The 16,367-nt window shown below is 42.2% G+C and overlaps 3 protein-coding genes across 5 annotated transcripts in view; 2 read left to right on the top strand and 1 right to left on the bottom strand.

Moving 5' to 3' along the window:
• The first annotated feature begins 9 nt into the window (after window positions 1–9).
• Window positions 10–4,967, top strand: rbbp4 (retinoblastoma binding protein 4). Of its 2 annotated transcripts, none has more exons than XM_058616129.1 (11): window positions 10–156; window positions 1,195–1,342; window positions 1,915–2,060; window positions 2,372–2,545; window positions 2,674–2,789; window positions 2,873–3,033; window positions 3,159–3,285; window positions 3,381–3,458; window positions 3,905–4,039; window positions 4,137–4,247; window positions 4,375–4,967. In XM_058616129.1, exons 1-11 carry the CDS (start codon window positions 141–143, stop codon window positions 4,435–4,437), a joined length of 1,275 nt encoding a protein of 424 aa, XP_058472112.1. In that variant the 5' UTR covers window positions 10–140; the 3' UTR covers window positions 4,438–4,967. The 2 variants fall into 2 exon arrangements, with proteins under 2 accessions (XP_058472112.1, XP_058472111.1); XM_058616128.1 differs by having other exon boundaries at window positions 2,671–2,789.
• Window positions 4,850–7,274, bottom strand: LOC131445201 (syncoilin-like). Its single transcript, XM_058616130.1, has 5 exons — window positions 7,166–7,274; window positions 6,424–6,918; window positions 5,481–5,891; window positions 5,289–5,413; window positions 4,850–5,199 (listed from the first exon to the last, which is right to left on the bottom strand). The coding sequence occupies exons 2-5, from the start codon at window positions 6,913–6,915 to the stop codon at window positions 5,154–5,156; spliced, it is 1,074 nt and encodes a 357-aa protein (XP_058472113.1). The 5' UTR covers window positions 6,916–6,918; window positions 7,166–7,274; the 3' UTR covers window positions 4,850–5,153.
• A 1,379-nt stretch (window positions 7,275–8,653) lies between these two features.
• si:dkey-157l19.2 (uncharacterized protein KIAA1522 homolog) overlaps window positions 8,654–16,367 on the top strand; it is a 26,716-nt gene continuing 19,002 nt past the window's right edge. Inside the window, exon 1 of one of the 2 annotated variants that reach the window (XM_058616121.1) lies at window positions 8,654–8,996. The gene's annotated coding sequence lies outside the window, so the exon portion shown is untranslated. Of the gene's footprint in view, window positions 8,997–15,159; window positions 15,256–16,367 lie in introns of those variants that run through there. The other variant, XM_058616122.1, reaches the window with a different exon arrangement.

Raw genomic sequence — 16,367 nt, 5'->3', positions numbered from 1 at the left:
ATTTTTTTTTTCGTGAACGCTGATTGGCTGCTCGCGTTCTACGGAGTTGGCGCCATTGAAACCCGTCGTGCTGCCTTCAGTGCGCTTTCCTCCCAAAAAGACTCATAATTTGCACACATAAGCGGTTCGACTGCGACGCAATGGCCGATAAAGACGGTAAGGGCGGTGATTAGACGACTAAATGTGACTGCGTTGGGGGTTCTACAGTGATAGAAAGTGCGAGTGCGGGCGGAGCGGAGGTTGTTGGCGCGCCGGCCAGCATCTTCCTTTCATTGTTACAAACCTGCCAGCTAGCTGTTAGCTAGCGTTAGCTGCTAGCAGGCTGGCTATGTGTGTTTTTTTTAATTCACCAGTGCAGACTGACTAACTGTTCCCTGTGGATTGAGGTGTTGCTTAGGATCCACATTACTGATTCTGTAGGGTTTTGCATTTTTCTTGCTAACTATAGAAACATGCTATCGGTAGTTTATGTAGTACTCTTAAGTGCTCGCCACTATTAGTATAGCTAGTACATTTCATAGTTACTTACTCATTTTAACTTTATTTTTTATTGGAGCATTAATATTAAGACATGGAGGATTGTAGGGAAAATACAGTACTGTGGGCCCCCTTTGTAATCATACATGCAGTATACTGATGGAATTACACGTCAGTCTGTAAGGCTGTAATGTACAGTCCTTTTTTCTAAAATTGCATCTATTTATTAATCTGCAGTTTATTAAACATGTCATTTCACTTAGAGCTGCAGCTTATGATTATTTTCGTAATCGATTAATCTGTCCATTACTGAGTAATCGTTTGGTCCATAAAATGTCAAAAAACTCTTAAAAAATGCCTGGAACCTGGAAATGATGATGATGTTCTCCAATGTCTTGTTTTGGTGACAAACAAATAATTCAGTTTTTAATGATTTCTCTGTTATATGGAGCAAAGAAATGGAACAAGAACATGGAACCTGTTCAAGAAGCTGAAACAATCAGAAATCTAGTAATAGATAAATAATTGAGTAATTGTTTCAGCTCTAATTTCACTATGTTTTGTTGTTTTTACTTCCGTCACAATTTATATCCAGTCAATCTTTGGATTTTCTGGCCATAACAATTTTTGTGTTGATATCCTTAATCTGCATCTTTGTTAATTTTTGCTTTGCTTAATCTCGACTGTTTTGTATTGCTGGTTTATACAACTTTGCAGCTGCATTTGACGATGCCGTGGAGGAAAGGGTGATCAATGAGGAGTACAAGATCTGGAAGAAGAACACTCCTTTCCTCTATGACCTGGTTATGACTCACGCCTTGGAGTGGCCCAGCCTCACTGCCCAGTGGCTGCCAGATGTCACCAGGTAGGGTTTCGTCTCTCTGCGGCTGCACCCTGACCGTGCACCGAGACCTCGCTTGGATGATGACAATTTGTGTTATTAACAAAGTCAGAGAAAAAGTCAAGGCTCTTTTAAAGGTCCAGTATGGAAGAATGAGTGAATGGTGAGAATGCAGACTGTAAGAAACAGAGGAAGTCTCCTCCCCCCGCCCCTCCCTCTCCTGATTGTGTGAGGGAACTTTGGTGGCCGTCACATACCAGAAATAATGTTGTTCTTTCATTTGTGTAGTAAGCTTTCATTTCAAAACGCATGTTCTGACTAGTTTGTCACTTTAAGATTTTGTTTTTATTACAAAACTATGTGTAACCAGTGAAATATTATCCAGTGGAAAGAAAACCAAGTGCTAAAAAAAACTGCATGTTTATAGACTTATCTTTAAATAATTAAAATGCTTTCACTATAATGGCATAGTTAAAGGGTTACCATGTCATTATATTAAAAGCATTTCAATTCTTTAAAAGAAGAATGTGCCCTAATAAAAGACCACATCTAACCAATTTAAGAGTTTTCATGGGTGTTCTGTTTCTTCGTCACAGACCGGAGGGTAAAGACTACAGCGTGCACAGGTTGGTTCTGGGCACTCACACTTCTGATGAGCAGAATCATCTTGTCATCGCTAGTGTGCAGCTCCCAAACGACGATGCCCAGTTTGATGCCTCACATTACGACAGTGAAAAAGGAGGTAAGGAGACGATTCTTAATCTTAAATAAATAAATATGCATCTTTCAGTGTCATCAAGCTGTGAAGCATGAAGTTCTTTTGTTAGGATGTTGTGGCTGACCGTTTTTCTAAATGAATTAATAAGTAATCTGAAATCTTTAATGCTTCAGAAAATATAGGTATGTATTTTTTGTTTTTTTTATATATTTAAAATGAAGTTTATCACACTTGCATACAGACCCCATTAAAATATTTGTTAGACTGACTTTGTTTTACTTTACACGTGGACATCTGCAAAAACAAATTTATGTGTAAGGTGTTCTTTATTTCAGAGTTTGGTGGCTTTGGATCTGTAAGTGGGAAAATAGAAATTGAGATCAAGATCAACCATGAGGGAGAGGTGAACAGAGCTCGTTACATGCCTCAGAATCCCTGCATTATCGCCACTAAGACCCCCACCAGTGATGTGTTGGTTTTTGATTACACAAAGCATCCCTCTAAACCTGGTAAGGTTGCATATTTACAGTTTCCTAAAGCAGGTTTTCTTTTCTGCATTGTTGTGGTTTAATTGATTGTAGCATTATTGTCATTATCATTATCATTATTATTATTACTATTATTATTATTACTGAAGACCCTTCAGGAGAGTGCACCCCAGACCTGCGCTTGAGAGGACATCAGAAGGAAGGCTATGGCCTCTCCTGGAACCCAAACCTCAGTGGTTGTCTCCTTAGTGCTTCTGATGACCATGTAAGCAACTTGTATTCCTGTTCTGTTCTAATCTACTGTTAAAGTGAGTACATGTTCTTAACCACTTCTGATCTCTGACATAGACCATCTGCCTGTGGGACATAAGCACAGTGCCCAAGGAGGGAAAGATTGTGGATGCTAAGACCATCTTCACAGGCCACACCGCTGTAGTGGAGGACGTCTCCTGGCATTTACTCCACGAGTCGCTCTTTGGATCTGTGGCCGATGATCAGAAACTCATGATGTGAGCTTCATCTCAAAAGCAGAATTCCACAACCTTTTGTTGTGATCTGCAAAACAAAACATAACAGTTGCTGTTCAGTTTCACGTCTTTTCCAACAGTAGTGCTTTTGTCTTGTTTTTGGACAGCTGGGACACACGGTCCAACAACACCTCCAAGCCTAGTCATGCAGTGGATGCCCACACTGCTGAGGTCAACTGCCTGTCCTTCAATCCTTACAGTGAGTTCATCCTGGCCACTGGCTCTGCAGATAAGGTGAGTCCAGACTCTCTCTCCAGCAGCTTCATGTAAACAGATGTGTATCCGAATGAGGTGAAACTGACTTGACACCGGACTACTTTGATTTTCAGACCGTGGCTCTTTGGGACTTGAGGAACCTAAAGCTGAAGCTGCACTCGTTTGAGTCTCACAAAGACGAGATCTTCCAGGTTGGAAGTGAACCTCCGTTGCATTCAGATCCATTTTAATAGATCATTTTTTTTAAGTTTGGAGTTAAATTAATTTGCACAAGAAATGTTTGTTTGTAGTCCTATATCTATATTTATGTTTTCTTGTAAACATCTTTGTATCTTTGTTCATAAACTTAATTGATCCCAGAGGAAACTTTTGAGTTATTTGTGAACTTTACAAAGTGGTGTTTTTTTAGCTCATAGACTTGCCAGCAAGTTAAGTAATTAAAGTACTGTAGATAATCATCTTCCCTAAGTTGCCCTGGCCAGCCAGTTGCTTTATTTAAACCAAGCATTTTATCACCGTTATCTGTTTAATACGATTCTTTGTGAAAAGAGAACCAAAAGGCTTGTGTTTGGTTTTATTTTCATGAAAAAATGTTTGTGACATTAAATTAAATGTCTGATCCATTTCACCCCAACAGGTTCAGTGGTCTCCCCATAACGAAACCATTCTGGCCTCCAGCGGCACAGACAGAAGACTCAACGTCTGGGACCTCAGTAAGATCGGAGAGGAGCAATCTCCAGAGGATGCTGAGGACGGCCCTCCTGAGCTGCTGGTCAGTTTTATTGGAGTCATGTTTGTGCTTGTAATTTAAAAAAAAAAAGAAATACATTTCAAGTGCTGTAATCCGTTGTGCTCCTCTCTTTTTTTAGTTCATTCATGGAGGACACACAGCTAAGATCTCAGACTTCTCCTGGAACCCCAATGAGCCGTGGGTCATCTGTTCTGTGTCAGAGGACAACATCATGCAAGTCTGGCAGATGGTAAGAGCTGTGATGGATTGTGTGGCTGCCTGATTATTAAATAAAGTGTAGTAAATGTAAGAAATAATGCTGGAAGGTTTTTGATATTCAAGCACTTTTATTACAACAAGTAAATATTTCCCAACAGGCTGAAAACATCTACAATGACGAGGACCCAGAAGGTGCTGCAGACTCGGAGGTCCAGGCATGAGTCTGTTCTCCACATCTCCTCATTTGACCTGCTTGTTAAAAATGGATCACTTTTCCAGCATTGGGTACTTAGGCAGTAATGCCTTTTTAAAATATACATTTTTGGGCAGCAGTGGTTTTGTAGAAAATGAAATAAAAAAAATAAAAAGTAAAATGCTGCATCACCATCATCTTGTTGTGAAGTATTTAAAACACAGTCTGTTTCTGTCAGGTTTTTTTAGATCCTTACATTCTTCAAATCCCCACTGCTCCCATTCTGGGGTTCATGTGATGAACCGTCACACACAGTCCATTATTGTTCAGATTACTCATTTTTGTCATTTGATTTCCTCTTGATTAGTCGTTCTACAGCGATCCATTTTTAATGAAATTGTACATACTGTAGGTTTTCTTTCATTTGCTTGATATTTGTAGTCGCAGTTGTCCACGTCGTGTGTTGTCACTTTGTTTGTGTTTCTTTCTCGGCTTTTTTTTCCCTGTGCTGCATCTGATGACTTTAAGCATATTCATAATAAAAATATTTACATTTAATCTCTCTTGCCTTATGTCGTATATGAAGTTGAGTGTTATCTGTGAGATGACTTTATGAGCCTGTAGATGAGAATAAATGCTCAGCATAATCAGCTGCTTGACAGTTTGGTCTGGTGTAGATCCGTCTTCTACCACTTTATCCACACGAGGCTTGCAGGTAATTTAATATTCACTGTAAATAGAAAGTTAAGGTTTCTCTTCAGCAGTGGTTTTGTTGGCTTCGTCACGGCCTCTATAAAACAAAACATTTTTTAATTGTGTTTTTCTCCCAATGATGGGATGTAAAAACTGAGAATAAATCTACAATACAATAAAATCTACCTCAGAAATGTCAGCTCTGTCAGTAGACCATCTTTAAGAGCCTCCAAATATTCCTTGGATTTTCTTTGAACTTCAAACTCCACTTCCAGTTCCCTTAGGGTTTCTCTTAATGTTTCCACAGTCTCCTGTGGGGGAAAAGAAACATTCAAACAACTACATATCTCATGTCTGACTTGACTCCAGTCACTGTACCTTGTGCTGTGTGTTGCTGTCATGCCTCTCCCTCTCCATGAGAGAGCTCCTCTGTTCCAGACAGGATCTCTGCACTTCCAGTCTCTGGATGTCCTCTCTCAGTGGGCCCAGTCTGGCCTTTAGGTCCTTCGCCTGCTCCCTGCTCTTTCTCAAAGCCTCCTCTCCAACCTGCCGCCTCTTCAGCAGGGCCAAGAGCCGAGGCTCGTACCAGCCTTCCAGGGCCGTCACGCTGCCACTGAGCCGCCGCTGGAGCCTGACGGAAGCTTGGCGGCACTGGCTGATGTCAGTCATGGCCCTGGGTCTGCAGGGCTTTGTGATCTGGTCCTTCAGAGAGTTAAACTGGTTTCGGTGAAGTTCCGGAAGCTGGGACAACTCCTGGATCAGATTTTGGATGCGAGCCTCGAGTTCTTCCTATGGTCAGATTGAGAAATACATACAGTACTTCATATGCATACAGGAGGAATTGCTCATGATTAGATTGAAATGTATTTTTAAATAAGATTTGTTTATTTAGTTCTTTATTAAATGAACAGACAAAAGGACTATAAGTATAAGATACATTTACTTTTTCATTAGTACAGAGTAGAGTCAATTATGTACACATTTCCATAAAGTAACATTTTCTTAATATACAGTATATTTAGGCACATTTGAGCCTGACAGTACAAAGATGTTACTCCCTGCTTTAAGTGCTAAATGTAAGATGTACACTTATGCATAATTTCATTTTAATTTATTTTATATACATGTTTTGTATTCAATTAAATTAATTATTATTGCATGTAGTTATAATGGTATGTGTCTTGTGTTGGAATGCAGTAGTTTTCAGAAGATCCACCACAAATTTTTTTTTTAATTATTATTGAATAGGGGGTTGTTCCAAACTAAAAGGCTTCAGCAGACACTTCACAATGACTCACCACAACAAATCTGTGGTTCTTACCTGAGTAACTGCAGACTCAGCCACCTCATACTCCTGTTTGGCCAGTGTCACCTGGCTCTGGATGCAGTCCCTGGCTGCTGCAAACAGTTTCCTCTTCACCCGCTGCACTTCTTCAAACACAGACATGTAATCCATCTGAGACAGCGTGAGCAGCTTCTGTGCCTCCACCAGCTTTCTTCTCAGGTGCTCCACAACTCGCAGGAAGGGCTCCTGCAGGCGGAGGAGCTCACGTACCAGCTCGTCCCTCTGCTCCTCCAGACAAGACACTTTCTGGATGCAGTGCTCAAAAAGCCGCCCCAAGTTGTCCATGACCACCTGGTCCATTTCCTTCGTTGGGTATTGGGTGCACTCATCCAGGAGAAAGGCTGTCTCTGTTTCAGAGTCAGCGTAGTTGTTTACTGTGATCTCGTCATCAAATTTCATTTGTTCCATGGGCGAGTCATCGTTTGACGCCATGTCTTTTTCACCCACTATTGTTCCTTCATTATCCATGAGCTGATTAGAAGTTTTGTTTGAGACAAGCGTCATTAATCAGATTAAAAAGAAATAAGTGATGAGGATGAGAATCAGCCATTTGTTACTGTCAGATTTGCATAACAAAGACACTCAGTGTTGATGTAATTAAATCAAAAGGCTACAAGCCTTGAATTTGTCTGGAAAGGAAATCAAAGGAAGACCTTAAAACCCATCAGATACTTGCACTGATTAGTATGAATTCATATGAATTCATATTTCTACTCACTTTGTTTGGAGATGACAGTCCAGAGAGTGCAGACAGCGATGGACACAGTTTGGTTTCGATTGAGAGGCAGATGAGTTGTGTATCGGTCTGCAGAAAAACATAGGCACACTTTGTGTTTATTTATATCACTGGGGTCGCAGGGGAAAGTCTATCTAAGACTCTCATATCCCACATGGGATCTCAAACTATGTCATAGCTGAGGTCTGACTGGCCTACATGCCCTGGATGCATCAGCTGACACAAGTCTCAACCAGCCTGTGCCACATGGAGCAACTGCACTATATTTACACAGCCTGTTTTTATGTGTGTCTAAGAAGGTGCATTGGGGCCATGACACTGGAGTTTCCTCCATATGGTTCCCATACAGTGTTTGTTTACTGTCTGGCAATCTCCTCACTGACATAGGGAAACAAACAAGGACAGTTTAGGATATGTTGTAAACAGGCATGGTGTGTCACTCATATCCATGTGATGTTGTGTAATTGTTTTTTTTTTGCATGTAATATTTTTATTGAGACAAATAAATCAATCCATCCTTTATTTTTCAAACTCCCATAGATAGTGTGTATTTATTTCCATTATATAAGAATGCTGTGCAATTGTTACCCGTTTCCAAGCACCTCCACATTATGTTCATTTGTGAGTTGGGCAAAAATTCTAATCCGATAAATCCTGTTTTTGTTTGTTTGTCACTAAATGTCAGTGTTTTGAGGACACATGGTTTTCATAGGGCAAAGACGAATGTGTACACTGTTTATATTTATATTATTCTAATATAATCTTTTGAACACATTTCCAGTGTTGTACAGGGCCTTGAATCTAACTTTGTGTCTGAATAGTGATTTATATAAAAAAACTTGCCTTATCAGTAATATGACCTACATACATGTTGCACATCCAGATAGATATATATAGACGACAGATAGATAGATAGCTTTTTGTTTGTGTTTATTTATTCAATTATGTTAGCTTGCTAGCTAAAATGATAGCATGCTAGCTAATTGATAGCTTTTTGTTTCATATTTACTTATTTATTTATTTAATTTGTTTATTAACTATGTTGACCTGCTGTAAAAGTTGTTAAAACCCTGTTATCTCCCTCTTTTCCTCAGCTGTAACTTGTTTTTGTTTATTTATTTGATTATGATAGCTTGCTCGATAAAATGATTGCATGCTAGCTGACAATAGACATATATAAATAATTGTTAGCTTGCTAGCTAAAATGAGATAGATAGATAGATAGATAGATAGATAGATAGATAGATAGATAGATTTTTGTTTATGTTTGTTTATTTAATTATGTTGACCGTCTGTAAATGTTGTTAAAATCCTGTTCTCTCCCTCTTTTCCTCGGCTGTAACTTGCTGTTCCTCTGTCCCGCCGCTAGATGTCCTCACAACATTGACCGCAGCTTCCGACTCTCACCTGAGCGCGCGCTGCCGCCGCCTCCTCCTCCTCCTCCTCCACCACCTCCTCCTCCAGGTGGAAGCTGCAGGTCGACGACGGAGGCAACTTCACTTCACTTCCCCTCTTCTGGTCCAGCGGAGCGTCCGCAGACTAAAAGCGACACGGGAGGCAGCTCAGCTGGCACCCAATTAATGCCATCTGCTCCGGAGGGAACAAACAAATCCAGCCTCTCCCGCGGTGGCGGCGGTTGTTGTTGTTTTTGTTTTTGTTGTTGCCTGAAGCGCTTTTCACAGACATGCCTCACCTGAAGTTTTCCTTTGGACGGTGAAAAAAAGTTTGCGCTGGAGAGGAAGGACGCAGCAGAGAGACGCTTCCAATGGAGAGAGGCTGAAACAACCCATCCGGATCTTCACAGTTTCACAAGGTATCATCCACAGTTGTTTTATGTTTTAAGTAGTTAAATGTCGACATTTCATTAGACATTTCCAACTCTTTTTTTTCCCCCTACTTAAAAAAAGCTCCCTCAACTATGCTCTATGTACATAAATTGACTCTAAAGCAGTCGAGACTGGATTGCCAAATACATTTGCAGAAATGTTACACTCCTTTTAATTTAAGATTGTATAATTACAAAGGTTTCAAACATAATTCCTGAAAATAACAGTGAAAAGTGTCAGAAATGTTATGCAAATATTTGGTCTCGTCAGGATTTGTGGTGTGGACATGTTTGTAGTAGATTGTCAACTTTGGGGGGGGGAGAAAAAAAGTGGTCTCCCATTTACATAAAAAGTTTGGGAGAGGAAGTGGTGAGAACGCTCTGCGAGAGGTTGAGTATAGGCATGCACGAAAAACGAGTTGTGGGACATTTGCTCAGCTTGGCCTTGAGGGATTCTGAGCAGAAGTAATTTAAGACCTGTGCTGCTTCTCTCAGCTATGGAGCGCATGACAATGAGGAGTATTGTGTTATTTCCCTGTCACTGACCCAGCAGCAAGTGACTGCTTGACAGCATGGTGCACTTACACTTTGTTTAATCTGTGCCAGTCAGTGACGGTATGTAATAGACCCTGTGCTTGTTGATTAACCTGATGCAGATAACACGGGAGCACCTCTGAGGTCCCCCCCTCTCTGTTTGGCTGGACTTTGGTCTCGGAGTGAGCCCTGAATCCAAGCTCTTCTTCGAAACTCTGCGGGTTGTTGACGTTTTCTTTACTCTCGAAGTTTACCTCTCGCACTCTCTCTGGTAGGTGAGACTGAGCCATTTGTTTGGGAAGGGTGTGTCACATACTGGTGCTCCCTCCTTAGCCAGCTCTCCATGCCAGGGCTTGTACCCATGGAGATTACAGGTGTGTTATGTAAGCACAAGAAAGACAGCAGAGCCCGGTCCCTGAGATTCACAGGACACATCAAGAACGATAACACACTGTTACAGTGAGAGGAAACAGGATATGGAAATCACTGAAAAGTCAAATACTGGTGTTAAGTTTGCACCACATCCCTGGTATTTAAATACAAAGTTCAATTTTTAGCTCTTGTCTGCAGAGTGTGTTCACTGTGTTCACCCACCGAAGAAGAAAGGGGAACGACAGGGTGTCGTAATGGATAAAGACGTATGATTATGAGTGTGTGTGAACTCTAGGGATCAAAGGGATTAGCAGATGATTAACTTATCAGTGGCTCCTCATTTGCAGGTCTAACTAAATTTAATCGGGTGCATTTGGACTGTGAAAAGACACAAATCAGTCCCATAAGTTCTCCCCCAAACTTAGGGAATTTAGTTTTTTTATTCCCACACTGCAATTTTGTCCACTTCAGCAACTCTGAGACCAGAAAAAATGTGATGCAGCTTTTGTTTTGACTCGGGCACAGCAGAGAAAACTCAAGTGCCCGGGAGGTATTTTTAAAACCCCGTTGTCCAGCTGTGTTTGCCTTCACTGAGAGCTGGACAACCACAGTTTGACCTCTCAGTTCAAGGGTCTCAAGCTCCTCAGAGGCTGCAGTCCACACTTAGACCCCTGGCAACCTCTGGAAGTAACGCAAACAAAACGAGACTAGACACTTCACAGAGATGTGCCACTGTCTGTGCTGGTGGAATCCTAATTTTTTTCCTGAAAGAAACCAAAAAAATAGACAATGAACTTCAAGATTACATGGATTCAAACTCTATTTGTAGGAACTGACCACCAGAAAATGACTTTTAATAATCAAAACAGACAAGTGGACAAACTGTGTGCAGTTTAATCACACACAAGGAATATAAGAGGAGATAATAAAGGTGCTGAGTCAAATAAATAAAGGAAATCTGTGAGAACTAAAGTGCATTTAGTGCAAAACATGAGCCCGCATGTAAACAACAAGTAAGTCAACAGCTCTATCTATGAAAAAATCAGCATATCAGCCTTTTCTGACAGCACCCATTATCCTGTTGCAAGCCAATATACATCTTTTAAGTGCCATTAAGCAGAATTGAAATGGGTTACCAGTTCCAGGGACGCAGCCTTCGTCTAATTCTGTTTTGATTATCGATTCTAGAGCTGCAATTAATAATAGATAATAATCGTTTTTACATGGCGCAAAGAACTGAAAAAAATACTCACATTTAAGAAGCTGAAACAAACAGAAATCTTGTTTTTAATCATGAAAAAAAGCTTCAAACCGATTCATCGATTAGCAAAATAGTTGACGGTTAATTTAGTAATCGATTAATCGAGTAATTGTTTCAGCCCGAATCGATTCTGAACCTTGTTCGTCACTTAACGTACCCTGCAACCCTGTGTATTTAAAGATATTACAAGGCATACTGGTCACGTCAGCCAGTCAGCACAACCACGTATTATAATGTTATCTGAAAATGACTCTCATGCGCCAGTCATCATCCTTTTTCTTAGTGGCTCAGTCTCTCAGGCCACTGTTGGAGTGGTCTGTGTGTGTGTGTGTGTGGCAGGGAGTGAGGGCAGTGGGGCTGGGGATGACGGAGTGCAGGATGACGATGATGAAGAAGAAGAGGAGGAGGCGGTATGTGTCGGTGGGGGCGGGTGAAAGCAGCAGATTTGGATTGAAGAGTTTCTCAGTGGGTAATTATCAATCTCTCAGGAATGTGGCTGCTGCTCTTACCAGACAAGCTGCTGCACGGCTACAGCAGCATCGCAGCATGCCAACTCACATTAACCCCCCGTCTACACATCCCTGCGCAGTACCACCCCTCTCTCTCTCTCAGTCACACACACAAACTCAATCAGCACGCACAACCTCAGTGAGTTGAGTTACACGGTTTCTGATGCTTTTATTTGTGCCATTATTGTGTTTATGTTTATCACCGTAGTTACCTACGTGGTCGTCTTTTGAAATGCTATCCTCTCTGGCACCAAACAAAGTCGTCATTCAGCCCGAGTCCTTCACCTCTTGTTTGTTTTCGCTGACATGTTTGGTATGAAACCGTAGACGCAAACCTGTGGCCGTCCTGGACCCCTGCGTTTGAGTGAATGGTGAATTTGAACACTTAGAAACTTTTTTTTCATTGTTTCTATTCGTGTTCCTTGAAATCCTTTTTGCGTGACTGTAGTGGAAGAGACAATTTCTGTTCCATTGGGGGGGGGGAACTTTTTATTGGTCATTAAATATGAAATCCATAGCATTTTAAAGTCGACTCATCGACTCGTCAACGTGTGCTCCTTGTACTCTTGAGCACTCGAACATGAGTGTGCAGAGTTCTAGCCCAGACAAGGTTGCTTAAGTCTTTGGTAGCAGCAGTGCTCTCCTTTGTTTGATAACGCCCAGACAAGACAGCCAACGCCCTGATTGATGCCTCAAGGTGCTGTGCAGTAGCACCAGTTTTATATCTTTGCTAAACCCTTGCAGTTTAGCTGCAGAGTGGCTTTAAAGTGTTGTTTAAAACCACACTGGCAGTTACTGTGAAGCCTTCTCCTGTGATCTCGGCAGGGAGCTCCAACACCGTCCCTTCCTTCCCCAGCCAAATGGAGATTATTAACCAACGCTCTTCTGCCATTCCCTTCTTGTGGGGGACGAACCACAGACTGCCCGACCTTAACCTCTTTTTTCCCCCCCCTGACAGTGAAGTCATTCTGGTTCAACTGAAGCCAGTCCTAATTCAAACAAAGGTGGCTGCCTCTGTCAACGCCACTCCCTCTCGGCTGTGACTTGTCCCTGCTGAGGCATTGGAGTCGACTCCGTCAACTTCCCACTGAGTCACTGCCATCAAGCACCCCCCCCACACCCCCCACCCCTCCACTGCCACTGTCAGTGTCACTGTTACGGTGTCATGTGACTTCACTTCCCTTCTAAAAGTTTCACTTACAACTGACTTTTTTTTACACAATGTGATGTAACAAACCTTCGCAAACATCGACGACTGGGAAGAGTTTTTGTAAAGATGTCTTCGAGGCGCTGTCTTTAAAATAAACACTGAACTTTTCTTTTTTTCTTCTACTAATGCCGCTCCGACAGAGTTCTGTTCAGGGTGTGTATTATTTGTCACATGGATTTCAAGAGGTTTTCAAATATAACAACAACTGGTTTTCCCTCTTTTCTCTCATTGCACCAGTTAGTCAAGGGACTGCAGAGCAGAGGTGAGTGTAACATGGAGAGCTGTGCTTCATTATCCTGGATTAAGGGACCTGCCTGCCTGCCTGCCTCTGTACACTCACCTCTCCTTACTTTGCCCCAGGCGAGTCAGTCGTCAGCGCTGTGCTTTTGCTGTAACTGTGTTGACCTGTCTACTCTGACAGGGGGCAGAGGTCATCCAGATTTTTTTTACTGCACTATCAGAGACACATGATCAATCGCGTTAGGCTCCGTTTGTCTAATTTCAACACCGTGTGTTAACTATTATCAGCGGCCAGTTTACTTAATGCTGACGTGTGCGCGCCGCCATCAATGTCAGACAACTGCAGGTATTGACACACCGCGTCGTGGTTTGTTGTGTTAGAACGGTGCCTCCCGTCCAATGTGATGTCCTTTTGTTAAGGATATGTAAACAGTGTGTTGGAACACATGCCTGCTGAGGCAGGACTGGACCTGGCCTCAGAAACTATAGTGGGATTAGAGAGAAAGAGAGTGCAGAACATACCAGCCTTTTTTCTTTCTTTTTTTTGTGTTGGTAAATTGACTTAGAGCACATGACTTTACCGTGATCTTTATAATAATATAATGAACGCTGGTGTGTTGTGTCATCGGACAAAAAGGTCTCGTCTGAAATCCTCCTCATGTGCCCGTAGTTTTGTTTGTTTATCGACTTAAATATCGAAGCTTTGTAATTAAGACGTCAGTGACAGTAACTCTGCGAGACACGTCCTTTACACAGACTGTAAAAAAAAAAAAAAAAGGGACACTGTTCATGTCATTACATTTGTCTGCAAACCTGAAAATTGCCGGTTGTTTGTGTAGTAAACAGCGGCATGAGTCACGCTTCTTTTGACCAGACTGCACTGGGTGGTCCTCCACTGCGTCCCACAGTTCTTAGCATTACACCGTTTCCTCTCTGATGGAAATAATAAGAGCGGTCCCCCAGCAGCCTGTGGGCTACAGTTGAATGAAGCGGCAGCAGCACCCCTCGCCTCCTCCCCCCCCCTCCACCACTCCTTCCTTCGTTCTCCCCCCCCCCCTCCCCTGACAGCAGAGTCTGATTGTTGGTGACTGTAGCCAGTGCAGATCTTAGTCACAGCCAAATGACTGTAATTTGGAGCAGGAGAAACACGGGGGGCTTAGAGCAGGGAGAGAGACCTGGTACTTTTCTCCAGAGGAGATGGGATGCTATTTCTTGTTATTGGCCTTTCACTGAGTGTGCCTATTTCACACACACACACACACACACACACTTATAGCTTCCTTACCATAACGGTGCAGCGTGTGAGAATTAGTGACGTCTAATGGTGACTCTGCAGATTGTAACCTCACTTCACCTCGCACACCTGAAAGGATGTCGCGCTCCTTTGGGCCCAAAATGGCGGCATCTGTAAAGCATTTATACACTTACAGTATATGAACACACGTTTACATAGTAACGACTCTTAACTACTGGATATCGTTTCCATCATTCATGTCATTTCAAGAGCAGACACGACAGTCGAAATAATTCATACAGAAGAATGAATTGCAGCTTTTACGGATCCGCCCCAACCTATATGTAACATCTCTCAGGGTATTTGGGGTTGGGTTTGCATACCTCTGCCGTGAGTTTCCATGCAAACCCCCGTCTGTTTGCATAGAGCACAACCAGATTTATAGCAACTCTCACAGCTTACCTTTGAGGGATGGCACAATTTGTGGTCGTGGCAAATATTCAGTGTCCCGGAAACAAGAAAGTCCGGCCATAAAGTTTACTTTAGAAACCTGTAATGCTCAGTTTAAACAACAACAAAACACCTCTCGGTGTAATTTTCACCTTCAACTGTAAACCTCATTTACATTTAAAGCTAAACATTATGACTTGTGAGCTCAGGGCTGTTGTGTTTGAGTGCATTAGGCCGTCTTTAAACACACAATACGGTGATTTATTTGTGACATCGTCCCTCGTCTGTGAAGGTTTGATTGATAAAAAAGTTTTTTACTCCTGGCCTCATACAGTCCACATCTGCTGGGAGAATTTTCCACACGTTCTATCCAAACCGTGGTCGTCCATAAGTCATCTCATCACGTCCTCTCCTCCATGTCACGCAGAGCTTTGATGGTGAGAATCCAATTTTTGGGGTAATCCTCCGAGAACATGACATTGGTTTCTGCGGTTTCTGATCTCGTTTGATCGGAGAGACGGCGGAAAATATTCCGAGAGAGAATGTGGTTCTTTTACATTTTTGCAAGATGGTGAAATATAGATTGGATTTAAAGTCAGTCTCATAGCAGGGTGATAACTTAAATATGTGCTTGATTATGAACTGTGCATGCTCCAAATATACAGACTGGAGGCCATCTTAATCATAACGTCTATCCCATATAATAATATAGAGAGTAACAGCTTCACCTGCTGGAAAGTGCTACAGGTATTGACTAATCAACTCCGACCTTTGTCTGCATGTTTACAATGTCTGACTGCTGTCGTCTGAAGCGGCCGTTTTCCACTTGTGTCCCTTTTTGATTTGGAGATATGAGTTTATTATAAAAAAATGTGCTCGGTGAGCTACAGGTGTCACGCTGAGAAGTCTGAAGTTAAAAGAATTTGGCAAGGGGAAGAGGAAGTCGAGAGATTATTGCTCTGGGAATGAAAAAAAAAAGATAAAAGAACCAGCGAGGAACATGGAAATAAGAGGGAACCGCGTGGAAGCTTTTGACGGAAAATGCCTCGATGCACGCTGGCGACTGTTTATTTCTTCTATTCTTCCGCTCTTCCTAGTGGCGTTGTTGTGCTTTGTGTGTGTAAAACTGCATGAGGCTTCGGGTGCGGCTTTGTGAATTATGACTCCATGTTGTGGAATGAAGGGAGCGGTGCCAGTTCTTTCTTAGCAGAGCTGTGAAGTTTGGTTTAGAGGCGGGAGGGAGGGATTCGGGGGGGGGGGAGAGGGGTCTGTGCTGGCCCGAGTGTGTGTGGGCTGAGTGAGCAGTGCCCACGGAGACACACTAACCCTAACACTGACCCATATAAGTCATCTAAAGAACTAGACTTTGCATCTGTGGACACTTTAATCATCTTTTTTATGGGTTACATAATAAGTTAAATACACTTGACCTTCCCTGCCACACAGTCCACAAAGCATAGTGCATGTTTAAGTCAAATACATTCAAATGAATACGTCTTGGTTTTTTTTTGTCAACATGAACATCAACCTTGCTGAGACTTGAAACCTG

Source organism: Solea solea, chromosome 18 (genome assembly GCF_958295425.1).
Source record: "Solea solea chromosome 18, fSolSol10.1, whole genome shotgun sequence".
NCBI classification, from domain to species: domain Eukaryota; kingdom Metazoa; phylum Chordata; class Actinopteri; order Pleuronectiformes; family Soleidae; genus Solea; species Solea solea.
This window is presented reverse-complemented; position numbering and strand designations above follow the sequence as displayed.

Excerpts from the sequence above, each read along its gene's own strand:
- rbbp4 (XM_058616128.1), top strand. Across the intron at positions 1,343-1,914 it reads TGGCTGCCAGATGTCACCAG|ACCGGAGGGTAAAGACTACA; the intron begins GTAGGGTTTCGT and ends TCTTCGTCACAG. Across the intron at positions 3,034-3,158 it reads GATGATCAGAAACTCATGAT|CTGGGACACACGGTCCAACA; the intron begins GTGAGCTTCATC and ends GTTTTTGGACAG.
- LOC131445201 (XM_058616130.1), bottom strand. The coding sequence starts at position 6,915 with ATGGATAATGAAGGAACAATAGTGGGTGAAAAAGACATGGCGTCAAAC. Across the intron at positions 5,414-5,480 it reads ACAGCAACACACAGCACAAG|GAGACTGTGGAAACATTAAG; the intron begins GTACAGTGACTG and ends TTTCCCCCACAG. Across the intron at positions 5,200-5,288 it reads ACAGAGCTGACATTTCTGAG|AGGCCGTGACGAAGCCAACA; the intron begins GTAGATTTTATT and ends TTTGTTTTATAG.